At 43.2% G+C, this 16,397-nt stretch overlaps 1 protein-coding gene and 1 long non-coding RNA gene across 2 annotated transcripts in view; one reads left to right on the forward strand and one right to left on the reverse strand.

The window, feature by feature from the left end:
• REL (REL proto-oncogene, NF-kB subunit) overlaps positions 3,679-16,397 on the forward strand; it is a 32,479-nt gene continuing 19,760 nt past the window's right edge. Inside the window, exons 1-4 of the mRNA XM_021392899.1 lie at positions 3,679-4,001; positions 8,924-9,066; positions 11,888-12,036; positions 16,298-16,389. Of these exons, the coding sequence (XP_021248574.1) occupies positions 3,995-4,001; positions 8,924-9,066; positions 11,888-12,036; positions 16,298-16,389 (391 nt within the window). The 5' untranslated portion in view covers positions 3,679-3,994. The remainder of the gene's footprint in view (positions 4,002-8,923; positions 9,067-11,887; positions 12,037-16,297; positions 16,390-16,397) is intronic.
• LOC110396985 lies at positions 13,834-16,290 on the reverse strand. Its single transcript, XR_002437442.1, has 2 exons — positions 14,430-16,290; positions 13,834-14,348 (listed from the first exon to the last, which is right to left on the reverse strand). It is a non-coding gene; the product is annotated as an uncharacterized LOC110396985 (long non-coding RNA).

Genomic DNA, 16,397 nt, shown 5'->3' on the forward strand with positions numbered 1-16,397 from the left:
TGGTCAATGGCTCAATGTCTGCATGGAGATCGGTGACAGGTGGTGTCCCCCAGGCGTAGGTGCTGTGACCAATACTCTTTAATATCTTCATCAGTGACACTGACAGTGGGGTCGAGTGCACCCTCAGCAAGTTTGCTGATGACACCAAGCTGTAGGGATGCAGTCAACACAGCAGAGGGACAGGATGCCATCCAGAGGGACCTAGGCAGGCTTGAGATGTGAGCCCAGGTGAACCTCATGAAGTTCAACAAATCCAAATGCAAGATCATGCACCTGGGTCGAGGCAACCCTCATTACCAGTACAAGCTGGGGGATGAAAGGATTGAGCGCAGCCCTGCTGAAAAGGACCTGGGGGTACTGGTGGATGGGAAGCTAGATGCCCTCACAGCTCAGAAAGCCAACTGTATCCTGGGCTGCATCCAAAGCAGTGTGGCCAGCAGGGCGAGGGAGGGGATCCTGCACTGGTGTGCCAGTGTGGCCTCACCTGGAGCACTGTGTCCAGATGTGGAGTCCTCAGTGCAGGAGAGACATGGAGCTGTTGGAGCACGTCCAGAGGAGAGCCACAAAAATTATCCAAGCGATGGAACACCTCTCATATGAGAACAGACAGAGAGCTGGGGCTGTTCGTCCTGGAGAAGAGAAGGGTGCGAGGTGATCTGACAGTGGCATTTCAGTATCGAAAGGTGAGCTACAGGAAAGAAGGGGACAGGCTCTTTAGTAGGGTCTGTGGTGACAGAACAAGGGGAAATGGCTTCAGGCTTGAAGAGGGTACATTTAGGTTAGATATAAGGAAAAAGTGTTTTACAGTGAGGGTGGTGAGGCACTGGCACAGGCTGCCCAGTGATGTGGTTGATGCCCCGTCCCTGGAGACTTTCAGGGCGAGGCTGGATCAGGCCCTGGGCAACCTGGTGGAGCTGTGGTGTCCCTGTGCACTGCAGGGCAGTTGGACTAGATGGCCTTCAGAGGTCCCTTCCAACTCTAAGGATTCTATGATTCTATAATAAACAGTTCACTCCTTATGAGGTTGCATCATAAATGAATGAGATGGTGTGAGAGCAAGGAAGTACCTTCTGTTTTCTGCTGGGGAAGCTGAGGCTCAGAATTAAACACCTTGCCTAAGAGCAGTAGGGCTGACTTGCCAAGAGCCAGATTCCAGTCTCCTGAGTCAGAGCCTTGTGCCTTATCCACAAGACCAACCTTTCCCTTGGAGCATTTCCTTTCTCTCCACCCTGTTTTGAGGGTAGGAACGGTAGCATTGTTCTATGTCAAACAAATTTAAAGCATAATACAAGAGCACTCCCAGCAGAATGGCTGGAACAACCTTTGAGTTTATCATTAATCTGGAAGCCATGACTTTTCTTGGAATGGCTTCTGCACTGGAACCCTCCTCAGCAGGAGCAATAACCACAAACGCTTTAACCACCAAAAGACCTGTCAGTCTTTAAGTAAGAGGCTTTTGAGATTTAAAAAAAAGAAAAAAGAAAAAAAAAGAAAACAACCCTACAACAGAACCACACAACACATACTTAGAAGAATGAAAACTTTCCAAATGGCATAGGAGATTGGAAATTTCTATTCAGGGGAGTGTGTGAGACATGAAATGCAGTGGTCAAGAAAGCAGGACTTCTAACTTTGTTCCATAAGTGGTCAAGATATTTATTTTTAAAGTTTATGGTTTTTATTCGTAGTACCTTACTAGGAGAGCCTTGTTTTAAAAGTACCTTAATCTCTGCTTGCCTGCTTAATCAGGCTGGTGGCTAATCTTTGATATGTCAGATAGCTGGGAAGAGAAAATAAAGACTTAAGTTTGCCTTTGCTGCTTCCGTAGCAGAGCAGGCTTCAGCAGACTTGATTGAGCAATGCCTGTGCTACGCACCACTGAAGGGCCATCACCCCAGGGTTGACAAGTATCCTGTCAATTACTCTGTTTTCTTTTGCTGTAGGAATAGTTTGAGGGTTTTTTCCCACTCTGTCCTTTTCTGTTGCTGCCCATGACATTCTGGGGCATTCCAGTATTTAAAGGGAGTTTATAAACATGAGGGGTAATCAGCTACTTACACAGGTAGATAGTGACAGGACAAGGGGAAATGGTTTTGAACTAAAGGAAGGGAGATCTAGGTTAGATGTCACGGGGGAAGTTTTTTACTGAGAGTGGTGAGGTGATAGCACAGGCTGCCCAGAGAGCTTGTGAATGCCCCATACCTGGAGGTGCTCAAGGCCAGGCTGGTTGGGGCCCTGAGCAATCTGATCTAGTACTTGATCTAGTGGCTGGCAGCCTTGCCTGTGGCAGGGGGGGGTGGAATCCGATGAGCCTTGAGATGTTCTATGATTCTATGATTCTCTGCCAGATTAGGAAGCTGACTTCCTTACAGAATTTCTTACGGCGATCTAGGTGTTAACAGGGCCAGCGTGGCAGCTGATGAAAAGCGGAAAAGCAGGAGCGAGGACTTGTCTTTGGGTAAGTGGAGAAAAATGGGATCTTAAACCACTTTAACTGGAAGACAGGAAGTGAAGCACTGGATCAAACTGGTCTAAGAATTCTGGTATCTTGCCTCTGGCTACACAATAGCCAGCTGACAAAAATAAGTGATGCACCTGGCTTTTGTTATGCAATGTTACAGGAGGGGAATTCCGTCCTATTTGCAAAGATCTGCACATGCCCAAAGTTATGACATGTTCTTAAACTTTGTGTCAGTTGCTGACTGGGTTTCTCTGATTACTAGTACTATCCTGCAGTCCTCAAGTTTGCATCACTCTCATGGGGATGATCTCATGCCATAATGCTTCAGCTTGGGGCAGAGTAAAACTGCGTACAGGGTAGTCACAGGAATAGAGCATCACATACTTTCAAGATTTTGAATAGGGCTTCTCATTCACTTGGTTCGGCATTGGTCTCTTGCCTTAGAACGCTTCTCTCTTGCTGTACCACTTTCCCCTAGTTTAGGAACATGAACATATGACAAAAGAGCTATGCTGGATTTGTTTTGTCCCAGAAATATGCTCTTCGCTATGCATCTGCTTGTGTCTACTACTGTACAGAGGGAAATGGGCAAGAAATTTCCACCCGCGCTGTCCCTTCTCCAATCACTTTGTCTGGGGATTTCCTGAGCCAAATCTCGCTTGTATTCCATTGGTAGCCGCAAACAGATCTGACACAGTGATGCACTTCTATTGTTGGCTTTACTCTCATTTTATTAAAGCTTGTTTTTACTTTAGAGAAGAAGTATGGATAGAATTGAAGTCTTTTGGATGCTACAAGAAGTACACCTCACTTAACTTTCTCTTAAAAAAAAAACAACAAACCATAAAGCAACAGCTTACATCACAGACAGTGACGTGTGTTAGCTATTGCCTCAGTTTCTAAATTAGTCCTAAGGATTACCTCTGGGTAGCCTGTTCCTGGAGGCCCGAAGACTTACACATCGAAAGAACTGGGTACTGATATTTTATTTGTAACAGATGGTGGTTCTGTTGCCTGGAATATTGCCTTCCACATCAGCATACGCTGTCTATCCTATGATAACACTGTCCTCATGAAGAGAGCTACCATTCTGAGACACAAAGTTCCCCAGGTGCCTCTGTCTGGGCCTATTCAGCAGCGTCATGGGCTGGAGAAGCTGTGGCAGCCAGAGCTGTAAGCTGTGTTTAGGGAAGCACCTAGGTTTGTTCTTCCTGAAAGCCTGCAGTTCACAGTCTGAAATCGAGCAGAGCAGGCTGGACCGAAGGAAGGAAAGGAAAGGAAAGGAAAAGTGCGGCTGTTCGTAACCGCCGTTCCAGCCCTCGGCTCGCAGCCGAGTTCCACCGCGCCCGGGCTGTGCCGCTGTCCCGCGCAGGCCCAGGCGCTGCGGGGGCGGGCGGGGGGCGGGCCGCGCGAGATCGGGAAATTCCCCTCCGAGTAGGGCGGCGAGCCTGGGTTGAATCCGTTCGTGTGAGGCGCGGGCCCGGAGGGCAGTCCGCGGCGGCAGGGCCCGAGCGGCGGCGCGGAGCTGTCAGCATGGCGGGTAAGCGGCGGAGCGGGGCGGGCGAAGCGCGGGGTGGCGGCGGGGAGCGGGCCGCGCCTCTGGCTGTGCCGCGCGGCTCGGGGCGCGGCGGCGGGCGGCAGCCAGCGCCCTTCCTCCCGCCTGGCCCGCCGCGCTTCTGCGGGGTGCGGGGTAAGCGCCGGGGCCGGCCGCCTCCCGCTCTTCGCCGTGAGCAGCGGTTGGCGGCTCCTCTTCCGCCGCGTCCCCTCCGACTGAATCCCGTCTGCGGGCGGGAGAGGGGCTGCCTGGAAAGTTGCTCCGTGTCTCACCGCGCCGCCCTGCCTTGAGGGGAACGCCGTGCGGGGCGGCTCGTTTAGGAGGCTTACGGCCGGGGCTAGCGAAGAAACATCACGGGGATGTTCAGATCGGTGGCAGCAACATCTCCTAAGGCCGTCGCGTCTGAGAATGGAGCTTAGAAGTCTTAAAGCTATGTTATTAAAGATGTTTAGGCGTTAAATAAGTGCTGGGGGGGTGTATCTGGGGCAGAGCCGTCTGTGGGCAGAGGCCGCGCAGTGCCTGTCCCATGGGCGCTTGCTGCTGAGGATCGGGTATGCGAGGAACAGATGTCATAAACGCAAAGTAACATAGATAAGGGATCTTATGTTGGGTAATTACATTTAAAAGCATAATTATGTTTTTTCTTTAGACTAAGTTACAAACTCATTTGTCATCCTTTCAGAAGGCATTCCGCAGCTATCTCTTTCAGGGATTTAAAAGAAGCCAGCGTCAGGCTGGGCAGCATTAATTGGTGTTCTGGGGAAGGAGTCTCTCTAGCCTCAGCAACTAGGGCTGTGTGCTCTGCTACCTGTAGCAAAGTGTAAACTTTCACTCTTTTCAAGAGTGCGCTTGTTCTACCGGCTTGTTCTACAGCGGGTTTTCTATTTGACAAGGCTGAACTGAAGCAGGAGCTAGTGCTTTTTTCTCATCTTGAATATATTTTCAGTGTAATTAGGAACCAGATAAGGATTTTTCTCAGCAGGGGAAGTTCACAACTTCCTGGTACTAGCTAGCTTTTGTCATTGTTTTTTTTTCTTTTGGTTGCTGTTCGGTAAGGTCATACGATAGTAAAGAGGAAGTTTGTGAGCGGTTTTGTTGCCCTGTTAGAATCTGTGTGGCTCGTAGCTTCCAAAGTAGATTACTGCTCTAAAATCAAATCACGAGTGCGCTTTGGGTCACATTAGATTGAAGCAGAATGTTCTGGAGCAAATATTCCACCACTGTGTCTTTTGCCTCAGCTGCTCCAAGAGGTTGAGTGCAAGTAGGTTGGGAGCGTGTAGGCAGTATGCTGTTGCTGCTCAGAAATGGCTGTTGCTGTGGAGGACAGAAGGTCACCAGTAATCTGTAAGGAGGTGTGACATCAAAGCTGAAGGGCAACACTTCTTGCTTCTGTGTTTCACTGCTGTCACCTGAGATCATGAGAGTTTCGGGTGATACTTTCACATCTTCCACAAAGACCCACAGCTGCTTTGCTTTCAAGCTTGGTGATTGCTGGAGGGTATGTTCACCAGGTACTCCTGCTTGTGCAGGAAAATTGTAAATCACGTAGTCCTCCAGAAGCATCATTCATTTGAGCCGAGGAGTAACGCAGGACGTGCTGGACCACGATCCCATTGTCCTTCTGTTGGCAGTATGTTACAGCCACGTTCCTCCCTGGTGGCACGACCATGTTTAGCCTCAAACTGCCCCAGGTGTCTCATCATGGAGAGGTCTGACAGAAGTGTTTTGTTCCTTTTTGTATATACTCTAACAGTTAAACAACCTTCTGTTCTTAAATGCGAGCGTGAGCTGGCTGTATCCTTGGTGCTATTACTGGCCTTACTTCATCTCTCTATGTAGTTGAGAGAGTTGGTCTCTTGTATTCCCTTTAAAATTGCTTATTGTAGTATTCAGAGCGTGGGGGGAACAAACAAGTAGGTAATAGCAGTGCATTTCTTTCAAAATTAGTGAAGGAGGAGAGCCTTAGACATGGCTCATACTGGTTTGACAAATATCTGGAAAGGAGCTAGTTCCCTGTGAGAACTGACAGCCCTCTGTGTGCAAGTATAGATTGTGAAATAGTTAAACCACACCACTTCACAAGCACATTGCTCATTTACAGAAATAGGGAACGCCAAACAGACCTCCACTTCACTGCAGAGTGCTGATAATACCTTTGGCTCACACTGATGCTTTTATGCGTTTCCTCTGTGCACAAAACATGACAGTGACAACTGTGATAGAGATGATAACGTGATGCTTAAATAGAGAGAGTGAGAACCAAGATTGAAATGAATTTTACTGTTTAATCTCTGGAGGCCACCATGTCACTGAGATTTGCTTTCCCACAAACACACCTGCTGTTAAGCAGTGGGTTTGCTTTCAGTGACACTTGTTTCAACCACAGTCCCATCACAACTGTTGAGCACAGAATTTTAAAATAAAGTGCTCTTAATGGGGAAGAAGAAAGTCCTCTTAAGCAAGCATTAGTAGAGCATGATGGGAAACTGATGGTTCAGGCAGAGAGGATTAAAGACTTGAAGCGACTCTGTTCTGTAGTCATTTCTAACAGAAAGGCTCTACCTAGTTTTGGCAAACACATTATACACGTGGGTGTACAGTGTGTCTGGTTAGCAGCTATGTAAGCATGTGTACCTCCAAAGTAAGATGATTAGTAGGTACTTTGCTACCATTTTGTCATTATAACGTCTAAAATAGATTTTTAATTTAGTAGATGGATATGCGTCTGTGTTTGTGGTACAGTGTTACGTAGGAATGGAGAAGTGAGATTCTTCTCTCTCCTCAATTACGTGATGGAAGTGGGAGGCTGACTGGTACACCGCCATTGCTCCTCACTGCTGGCAGAAGTTCTCTGTTGCCTTGTCCACTGGATTGTCCTGAAAAGGATAACAGAAGTAAATGTGAGTGTGGAAGTTAAAAAGCCATCCACTGGGGAGTGAGCTTGGCTCTGGGAAATCAAACTTCTGAACTCCTTCTGAAACCAGCTTTACATCAGGTCTTGGCTTTTTTGTTACTATTGTCCATCATGCTGGCTTTTGCTGGTGTTGCTTATTTTCCAGACAGAGAGAAGGAACAAAGCTTACCTAAAGGAAAGGCTTGGAAAGATCTGGAAAGTGTTTAAGGATGTGACCGTACCTGTATGAAACTGGACCTTGAGCAGTGTCTATCCATGTTCGATGTGACAGCTCCTTGTTTGTTTTCAGACAAGAAAGATTTAAAATTTAAAAAAGATTTTCAGGTTTAAAATCAGTGGTAGGTGATCAACTGAGATACTGCGTTTTGATAAGTTGTTAGGAAAGAACATACAGAGTCTTAAACTGTTGTTCTGTAACACTTGGCACCAAGTACAGCCTGGAGTTGAAATGCTTTGTGCCTCTTTCGAAGAGGCACATGTTGTTGGAGACAATTCTAGCATCAGAGCAGCTTTCACCCTGCACAGCTGCCTGTCAGTGTGTTACAGCTGAGATGTGGGTTCAAATAAGACCAAGCAACACCTCAGAAATGTAGTTCTCCTTCCATTCTCTACTTTTCTTAATTACTTTGTAATATTTCTCTAATTTGGGGTATGAGCCGCTGCAGCGCCGTAAGCCTTTTACAAATCAGCAAATTTCAGTCATAAAGTTCAAGCTTTGTATTGGCAGATATACTTAAGTTATTGTAGGTGCAACAAAAGGGAAGGTTTTATTATGGAACTAAGACTGTAATCCACCTCTTTGCCAAATTCATGTACTTAGTACCTTAGGCTGACCAGACCTTGGGCAAAAGGAAGTAGGGAATCTTTTACCATTTTAATGCTTCCAATATGTTTAATAACTATTTTGCTTTTTATGTTGAAGTCTGAGCACTGTTTTCACGTTGCCTGTTGTGTTTCTGATGTTCACAAGCCTTGCCTGAGTAGGATGCTATTATACAAAGATGACAGAGTTCAGTAGATGTTTCCATAAGCTGTGTTCTTCTGATCATGCCAGAACCATGATGATTCAACCGCTACAATATTTACTTATCCTCTGCTGTTTGTTTTTCACATGCCATCTCACTGTTGTCACTATTTGATTGACTATCCTGTTTGATGTTCTCAGTGAGATACATTAAATAGCTTGTAACTGTCTGGCAATCACGCTGCTATAAAAGTAGTGATACTCTTGCTAAGGTAATGTCTTTCAAACCCTTTCACTGAAGAGTTTTGTTGTCTGTCATTCTTGCTTGTAACTCAAGTTTCCTGAAAGCATCACCAGGCCGGGTAGTTTTTGGTAAGTGGTCTGGAGAGATACTGCAACTGGTAGCTGGCCCTGTGGGATGTGAGCAGCTCAAGCTGTAGAATTCAACACTACCCATCAGGTATTTTCTGAGCCCTCAGTGATGGTATTCAAACCAATAGAACTTTTTTTTTCTTTCCTGATTTGCATAGTTTCTGCTTCAATATAATAGGAACTAAATCAGTCAATTCTGAGGAAACGTCTTCACTTTCAGAGGGTATTCAAACAAACATGATACTGATGGTACCTGGACTTTGAGATGACAACTGTATTATAATTAAGAATATTAAACATTCCCTTGAAATAATGTTGTATAAAATATTATTTCATCAGACACACGCTCTCTAAAAGCTAGAAGAATCTAAAATTCTAGGTGAGATGGAGGGGAGGGAGTCCTTGCTAATTACTAATATGGCATTGATACCTGGAGATTTCATTTCATGTCTGTTAACACCACTTACCCCCATCATGTGCATGCATGTTTAAAAAAAAAAAAAGAGCTTATCATTTGAGAAGGCAAAATCAAGTGAAAGATGAATAATATCAATCAAAGAGTCTAGACCTTATAATTTTCACATAGCACCGAACCATATAGCCTGCCTTCTGCTTCTTTTTAAGCTCTACATTAAAAAGGTTTTGTTTTGTTTTAAGGTATCTCAGAGCCCTACATTGAAATATTCGAACAACCCAGGCAAAGGGGCATGCGTTTCAGATACAAATGTGAAGGAAGATCAGCAGGCAGCATTCCAGGAGAACACAGTACTGACAACAACAAGACGTTCCCATCTATACAGGTAATACTACTTTTATCCATGAGTTACCGGTGCCTGTATTTACATTGTGCTGTAGCTATGCGTTGGCCTTGCTGCAGTAAATAAAATGGTTTTCATTACATGTTCTGTTATTCTTTCCTTGGCATGCAAATGTAGTTGCAACACAGTGAGAGAGTTCTTTGCTCCTAGTCATTTAAGATTTTGTTCCCATTTACCAGAGAAGGAGAAGGCGTAGTGATATGTAGCAGAGTGCCTGTAGAATGGGAACTCGGTGAATTTGTCTAGGAATCATTAGTTATTTACTTTTTCTGCATCTACATTTGTTCTGGTTTCTTAGTTATGTGATTTGGGCTTGTTTTTACTATTTTGATTGTAATATGAATTTTGGGAGAGCTTTGAAGGAAGTTGTCTGCTTACAAAATTTGAAAAGGCCAGTCTAGGCTCGGGGTAGAACATGAGAAGAGGCACTTTGTACAAATGAGCAAAGTAAGAAAGTGACTTGCAGCCAGTGATTTGGTGATTAGGCTCTGCAAAAGGAACTGCTGTGAAGTATATGAAATCAGAAGGGGATATAGAGTTTTAAAAGGACCTGAGAAAGGGGAATTAAGTGGTCCGAGCACCTGCAATGAAGACTGGCTGGATGACTGCATTATGGTTAGGTTGGGAAATCCAGAATGAAGGGATTCAGATCTTTGATCAAAGCAGGGTCAAATACATGAACAGTACAGATTATGGCTGTTGTTTCCTTTCATATGTGGAACAGAGGAATGTCAGAGATGCTAGACAGGTTGGGTAAAGTAGAAGAATTTCTGGTTTCCTACTTGATGTTTAGGTTGGTAATATATCCTTGGTCTCCTTCAGTCTGGAGAAAATCTTTCAGAGATGGGATTACAAGAGAAACTCGCATGTGAATGGAAGGTAATGAGTACCTGCCATCTTGATATACACTGTTACAGTGCAATATTTAAAAAATAAAGCGGAGCCAAAGATGGAGTCTCTGGAATCACAGAGATAAAAGGACAGGTACAGAGGATATGAAATCTGAAAAAATGAGACGTACAAATTCCTTGAGAAGAGGGAGAGTTGAGAAAGATGGTATTAGCAGGCGTATGTTAAACAGCAGCGAGAGCCTCTACTAGATAAAGCAAGTGTGCTGCTGTGAAAGCTGCTCTTCCCCTGAAGCCTGAATTCCTAAGGCAGAAGCAAACAAGAAGGACCCCTTTGTATGTGTTACAGTGCCAGAGTTCAATCAGGAATGCAGAAAATAGTTCCTTGTTCAGTTGGTAAAGTGCTGAAAAAACAATCTGGTGAGATCTGTATGTATGCTGGCAGAAGTAAATACTTTGACAGAAGTTGGCTGGGCAGTATGAGCCCTTGATTCCTCTCGTCCTTGACTGTGCTGCACATGAAGGTCAACCAGAACCTAGAGGGAAGGTGAGACTCAATACGTGACCATGCAATCCTGGCATAGTTTCATCTTTTTTTAAAGATGACTATTGATAACAGAGCTGATAGATACTGATAGTAGGTGATTTCTGGGTGAATTCCTGCCTCCCTGAAGCCTGGACGAGGCTTTGGTGTTGATTTAGCTGCTAGGGGAGTCCCCTCCAGAGATGACAACATCAGTGAGGATGAGAACAGAGAGGCAAGGGTGATATTAAATTTCATGTTTTGGGTGAGTTGAAAAACATGAAGGAGGAACTGGAGGACTGAAGTGGCTACATCAGGCTTCAAGTTCAAGGGATCAGATATGTAATGAGGGAGAAATTATGTAATGCTTGAAGAAGCTGAAAGAGCAACGGAAGTTTTACTGAAGGGTAAATGGTATGTATGAATACTGAGAGCCAGGTTGGAGACTGACAGATGATGGAAGCTAGAAGAGCACAGGTCAAGTCAGAGGTTGAGGGGCTGACTGAAAAGCATGTGATGGATCCATGGAGTATCTCAGAAGAGGTAAGAAAGGGCTGAGGGAAGAAAAACAGTTACAGGATGGAGGAAGTGGAGGCGGAGACCACGCCTCTGCCATGACCTGTGCTGGTGCAAGTCTTGCATTTGCTTTCAAGTCGTTATACTTCAAACAATTTAGGCCAAACTGTTTTTTAGACTCGCCCACACAAACCTTGCTGACTTCACTGGTAGCTGTCAGTATGAAGGCAGACTTACGCACCTGAGAGATGTGTGCTGACTTCTTTGAAGGCCCTTGTAGGGCTTGAGAATGCAGTGCCCCTCTTCTTGAATATAAGACTTGAGTATTCATCTGTGAATTAAGGAGGAAGACTTTGCAGAGGCTTATGTCATGCTGTATTTTATAAGATCCTCACTGACTACTTCGTGTTCCATTCACAGGAAATACCCCTGAGGCTCTAGCAGCTTTTTCCTAAGATCTTTGGAGCTAGACCTGTCCTTAAATAAACATTTGTGTACAGTTGCCCGGGTAGAATTTTGCATCTCGCATTGTAACGCCAAATGTGAAATATGCCCTCTTTTGATCTTACACCATTACAAGCTGTTTTACTCTCAAGTGTAAGTTCCTATAGCCTACATATTACCTTTAGCTTTTTTCACAGTGTTGAAATAGGTAAGATATACTTTAAAAAAGAAAATAGTTTTTCTTTTCAAATATTTGCCAAATGGCTGTTTTTTCAGGACAAAATGGACAGAAGTGGAATAGAATGAATGGTCTGAACAGTCTTGGCTTTTCTTTTATGGAGCAATATTAGAGTTCCTTAGCGGTGGTGTTTCTTCCATAGAGTATTTCAGGATTAAATATATTTTCTGTCACATGCTGGAACTTCGCTAGTCCTCATATCTGAAGTCTAGAAAATCTCTCTTATTTTTGTAGATTCTGAACTATTTTGGAAAAGTCAAAATAAGAACTACGCTGGTAACGAAGAATGAACCCTACAAGCCACACCCTCATGATCTAGTTGGAAAAGACTGCAGAGATGGCTACTATGAAGCAGAGTTTGGGCCCGAACGGCGAGTCCTGTCGTGAGTAGTGGTGTTGCTGGGGAATCTGATGAATTGTGCAAGTGATATGCTAATTTTATGTCGTAAAACTCTGAGTTGTGATGGAGAGGGCAGTTAGTAAGCTTCAGCAAAGGCTGCATACTAATCCATCTCGGAGATAAGTTCAAAGTTCTCTTTGAACTATTTTGTTTTTCAGTGTTTCACACACTCCTTTTTTGTTCTGTTCTTTTCCTGTCTCCCTTTTTCTTTTCTTTGTTCATTCTCTGTATGTCAGTCTCCATTTCCTTTATCCTACTTGTTTGCTTCTTCGGCACTTCAGCAGCACTTCTTGAGCTTGACAATCTCTCCTACATTCAGTGTACAAAAATAATGACTAATAGAATTGTTAATGACAACACTCAAATTAATGCTTCCCTAGATTCAGGAAATTCACATCTTCCACAGGAATTGTATTTAGACTTTCTGGAAACTGGAGGAGAAAGTTTGCGCTGAATATCACGTTGTTTAGATGATGATGATGATTGTCACATGTTTAGAAATGTCTTAGCAATTGTCACTGCTGCTTCTGTTTAAGTTGTGGGTTTTTTTGGTGGTGTGTTTTTATTTTGAGTGAAAACGCAGATTCTGCTCAGCCTTGCTGTGTAGAACAAGTATGCTGGGAAAGGACCTACTTATGGAAGTAGCAAAGAAGAATTCAGGCTTTGTGTAAAATATGTTTCTCAATGCTGTTCAGAGAGATATTAGGAATATCTAGACTACAGTTGTATGTAGGATGTTTCCCTCAAGTCTACCAAGTCTTACATAACAAAGTAAAAGCGGAGTAAATTGCAATGAATATAGACTGATTATGACTGTAGAGAGGAGTTTGAAATTAACAAGCTGTTTGTAGTTCACGGTTTGTGTTGTAGAAGATTTGGAAGTAGGCTAATTCTTTGTGGTAAACATAACTGAGCTGGGAAGAAAATAAGATAAATATTTCAGTGTATAAGTAGCTTTTACGTGGGACTTTCAGTCTGGTGTGATTCTATTGATACTAGCAAAATTACTTTGTATTTACATCGGTTTAGTCAGAATACTACTAAAGGAGAGAAGTGAAGACACAGTCTGTTTCATGATGGTAATTGCCTGATGGTGGAATAAACAGTTTTAATAGTGGAGATACTTCTACAACACACAGCTCAGGCTCAAGTGATCATGAATGTATAGTAAACATATTCAGGTGACATCTAACATTTCCTGTTACAGATTAAAAAAAAAAAAAAAATACTTTTTTTGTTTGTTTCCAGCTTTGTCCTCAACTTTCTCCTAAATGGATAAATGGTAGAAAACAATTAGTGAATGCAGTTTTTCTATTTATCTTTTTCCCCCATAATAGAAAGGTAGAGCTGTCTCTTCCGGCACTTACCTCCCGCTTCGATTATTGTAACATCATCCTCATTGGCCTCCCTGCAAAGAGCTCATCTTCACCTTGTCTACATGGCCATCATAGATATTGTAAACCACTAAGAGTCCTTGCGCCTTCCTCTGACCATCCATTCACTAGCTTCCCCTTTGTCTTCTCAGATCAAGTTTCCTTACCCAAATTCAACCAGTGCCTGCTGTTCTAGCCCATCCTACTTCCTGTTCTCATCTCAGTGGCTTCTGATCTGAAGCAATAAAGCCTAATTGCTTAACACCTTCTCTGGTTACGTATTACATCTGCTGGGCACAGGAAGACCCTGATGACTGTTGCTTCTCTTGGCACTTTGTTGCCCAAGTTTAAGCCCTTAGAGATCCTGAATCTATTAGCTATAGGCTGTAATGCCAAAAGCACTGAGATGCTTTGCAAATACTTATTTATTTCATGTCTGTAATATGCATGTATCAAATCATTTTCTTTGACATAACGCTGTGTTTCTATTTCATTTAAGGCATTCACGACTGTTTGAAGTCATGGAATCCATTAATTTTTATGAATATCTTTAGATTATTAGCCTATTTATTTCTTACAAACCAGTATCCAGGCTGCTTTCCCTTTACTGATAATACAAGGCGGTGAGCTTCAGTTCATCAGGATCTTGAATTTCAAGCTGGGAAGAAGCTCTAAATATTCTTTCTGAATTGTTTCCAGTATTTGGTACACTTTTTTTAACAAATCATTGGTTGCTTTAAGATGAAAGAACAGTGTGATCCGTAATTGGATCTGGATGTTTCAAGGCATTTTCGTTTTTGTGGCCGGTGACTCAGTCTTCACATTCTCTTCAAGTCTGTGTTGGAGAACAGCCTCATACAATACAAGTGAGCAGGAGATGTCCTCTCTTGGTAGTGGTTCTGGCTCTTGATTTGCTGAGCATCTCAAACAGAGAAAAAAAAATCCCAATTATTTTGTGTAACTGGAATTATTAAACCCAGGTTTTGTGCTGTATTCTACTTACTTAAAGTTCCCTGCGTAGTTCTAGTTGAACAAAATCTTCTGTATTGCTTGTTGACGGATGATCTTTGTGCTGCTGCCTGCACTTGATCAGAGCTCCCTCTGCCCCAAACATCAGACCAGAGTATCAGTGTTGGAGCTCATGTGACTGCCTGTACACTAAGATTTTTACTTCCTAGTTCACATGCTCTCTACGTGGATGATATCATAAATTCAATGTTCAGTTTTTTTAATGTGTTTCGGTTTTTTTTCCTCTCTTCCTAGTTCTCCCTCTCTTCTTGTTATCGTGCTTGCTTCCTGTCAGCTAGTGTTGATGTGCAGGCTTCCTGAGGTTCTCGATTGTTTCTTCTCTGACCTGGTCCTCTGCTTGACAGTGCTTAAATTGGCGCTTCCACTGTTGTGGCTCACCTTTTAGAAAACACTTATAATCTGAGAATTATGGGGCACTTAAAAGTCTAGTTTCTCTGCCCACGAGGTTTCATTCGCAGTGGTTGAAGGAGACGGTGTAAAGGCTCTCGGTCCTTGCATAGCTGGATACAGCTTCCGTGAGGCCAGTTCCATATGCGTGCTCAGCTGATGTCTGTGACTTAAGGTGAATTGCTGCAGAGTCTGGGCCTTTCAGATGGCAGTTTGGGGCTGTAACTCGGGGCCAGGCCTGTTTGTGGGCTTGAAGTGTGCTTCAAACTGAATTAGCAGGATAAAATGCATATTCAGGAAAGAAGAAGAACTGAGCTGTGTGCTGTGGTCAAGCCCTGAAAGAGTAGTATCTAGAAAAAGGATTGTGAAGTACAGATCTCCGGTGTCGGTAGTCGTATATGAAACCCAAGTGATTTACTGAGCTATGACATGCTGGTGTGTTTCATTTTCATTTTTGGGTCACCGTGTCAAGTTCAAAGAGAAGCTTATGCATTCTTCCAGTCAGTGAAAGTTCTGGAAGTGGAGTCTGATTGCAGGGAATTTGGGAATCTCTGAACAGAGCGTATTGGGCACAAGGCACAAGCAAGGTGCTTTAGGGGAATTAAACTTGGCTAGTTTTGTTCAGAGCAGGGAAATGTAGGACTGTTCTTGAGAGCTGTGGCAGGGAGGTAGATCAAGGAGATCTTCAGGCATAACCAAAGTAAAGAACTTCTGTGGTGTTTCAAAGGAAGGGATGTTGCTGGTTCCAGAGAAGGACAGGCAGAGCCTACTGCTAGGGTTTATCTTCTGAGCTTATTGTAACGTTGTGAAACATGATTTTTTTCTTAAAAAAAATATTTTTATTTTTTAACTTCCTGTTTTACATCCACTCAGCTTTGATGATGTCATGGTTTTTCCATGTGGGAAACAGTCAGCTTGCCTGGGACTCCCCCCGCCTTCTGCATTGGGGTGACCTATACTCTTATGCAAATAAGGAAGAGCTACAGCTCTTCAGAACTTTTCCATAGCTACATGAGATTTCAAAAAGTGCTTTTATTTGCACCAAAAATGTTAAAAATAGTGTTCAAGATCTAAATTCCCTGATAAAAGCAGGAGCACAAATTCTTAGCTAATGCAAACTGTAAGGTTTGCTTTAAATATTTCTCATTTTCAATTACCCGAGAGTGACTATGTTTTAACTTTTTAATCACTCTGGGTTTACTGCAGACTTAACTATTTTTAATACAAAAGTATATATTCCTCTTCAGAATTGCATTTTAGTAGTTTTTCAATTCTGTTTCTGCTCTTTTCTTAGAAAAATGGTATCCCTACTTTCAGACCTGTTAACACCTTTCTCAAAAGAAACATTTTTTTCATTTCTTAATATGTTATCACAGTATTGTTCAGCAAATGATTTTTTTTTTAGTATTCTACACTATTAAATCACTTGCTGAAATCCTATCATGTGTACTTCAGTTTTCAGAATTTGGGAATTCAATGTGTGAAGAAGAAAGACCTGAAAGAATCAATTTCTTTACGAATCTCAAAGAAGATCAACCCCTTTAATGGTGAGTAG

This window comes from Numida meleagris, chromosome 3 (assembly GCF_002078875.1).
Source record: "Numida meleagris isolate 19003 breed g44 Domestic line chromosome 3, NumMel1.0, whole genome shotgun sequence".
Classification (NCBI taxonomy): domain Eukaryota; kingdom Metazoa; phylum Chordata; class Aves; order Galliformes; family Numididae; genus Numida; species Numida meleagris.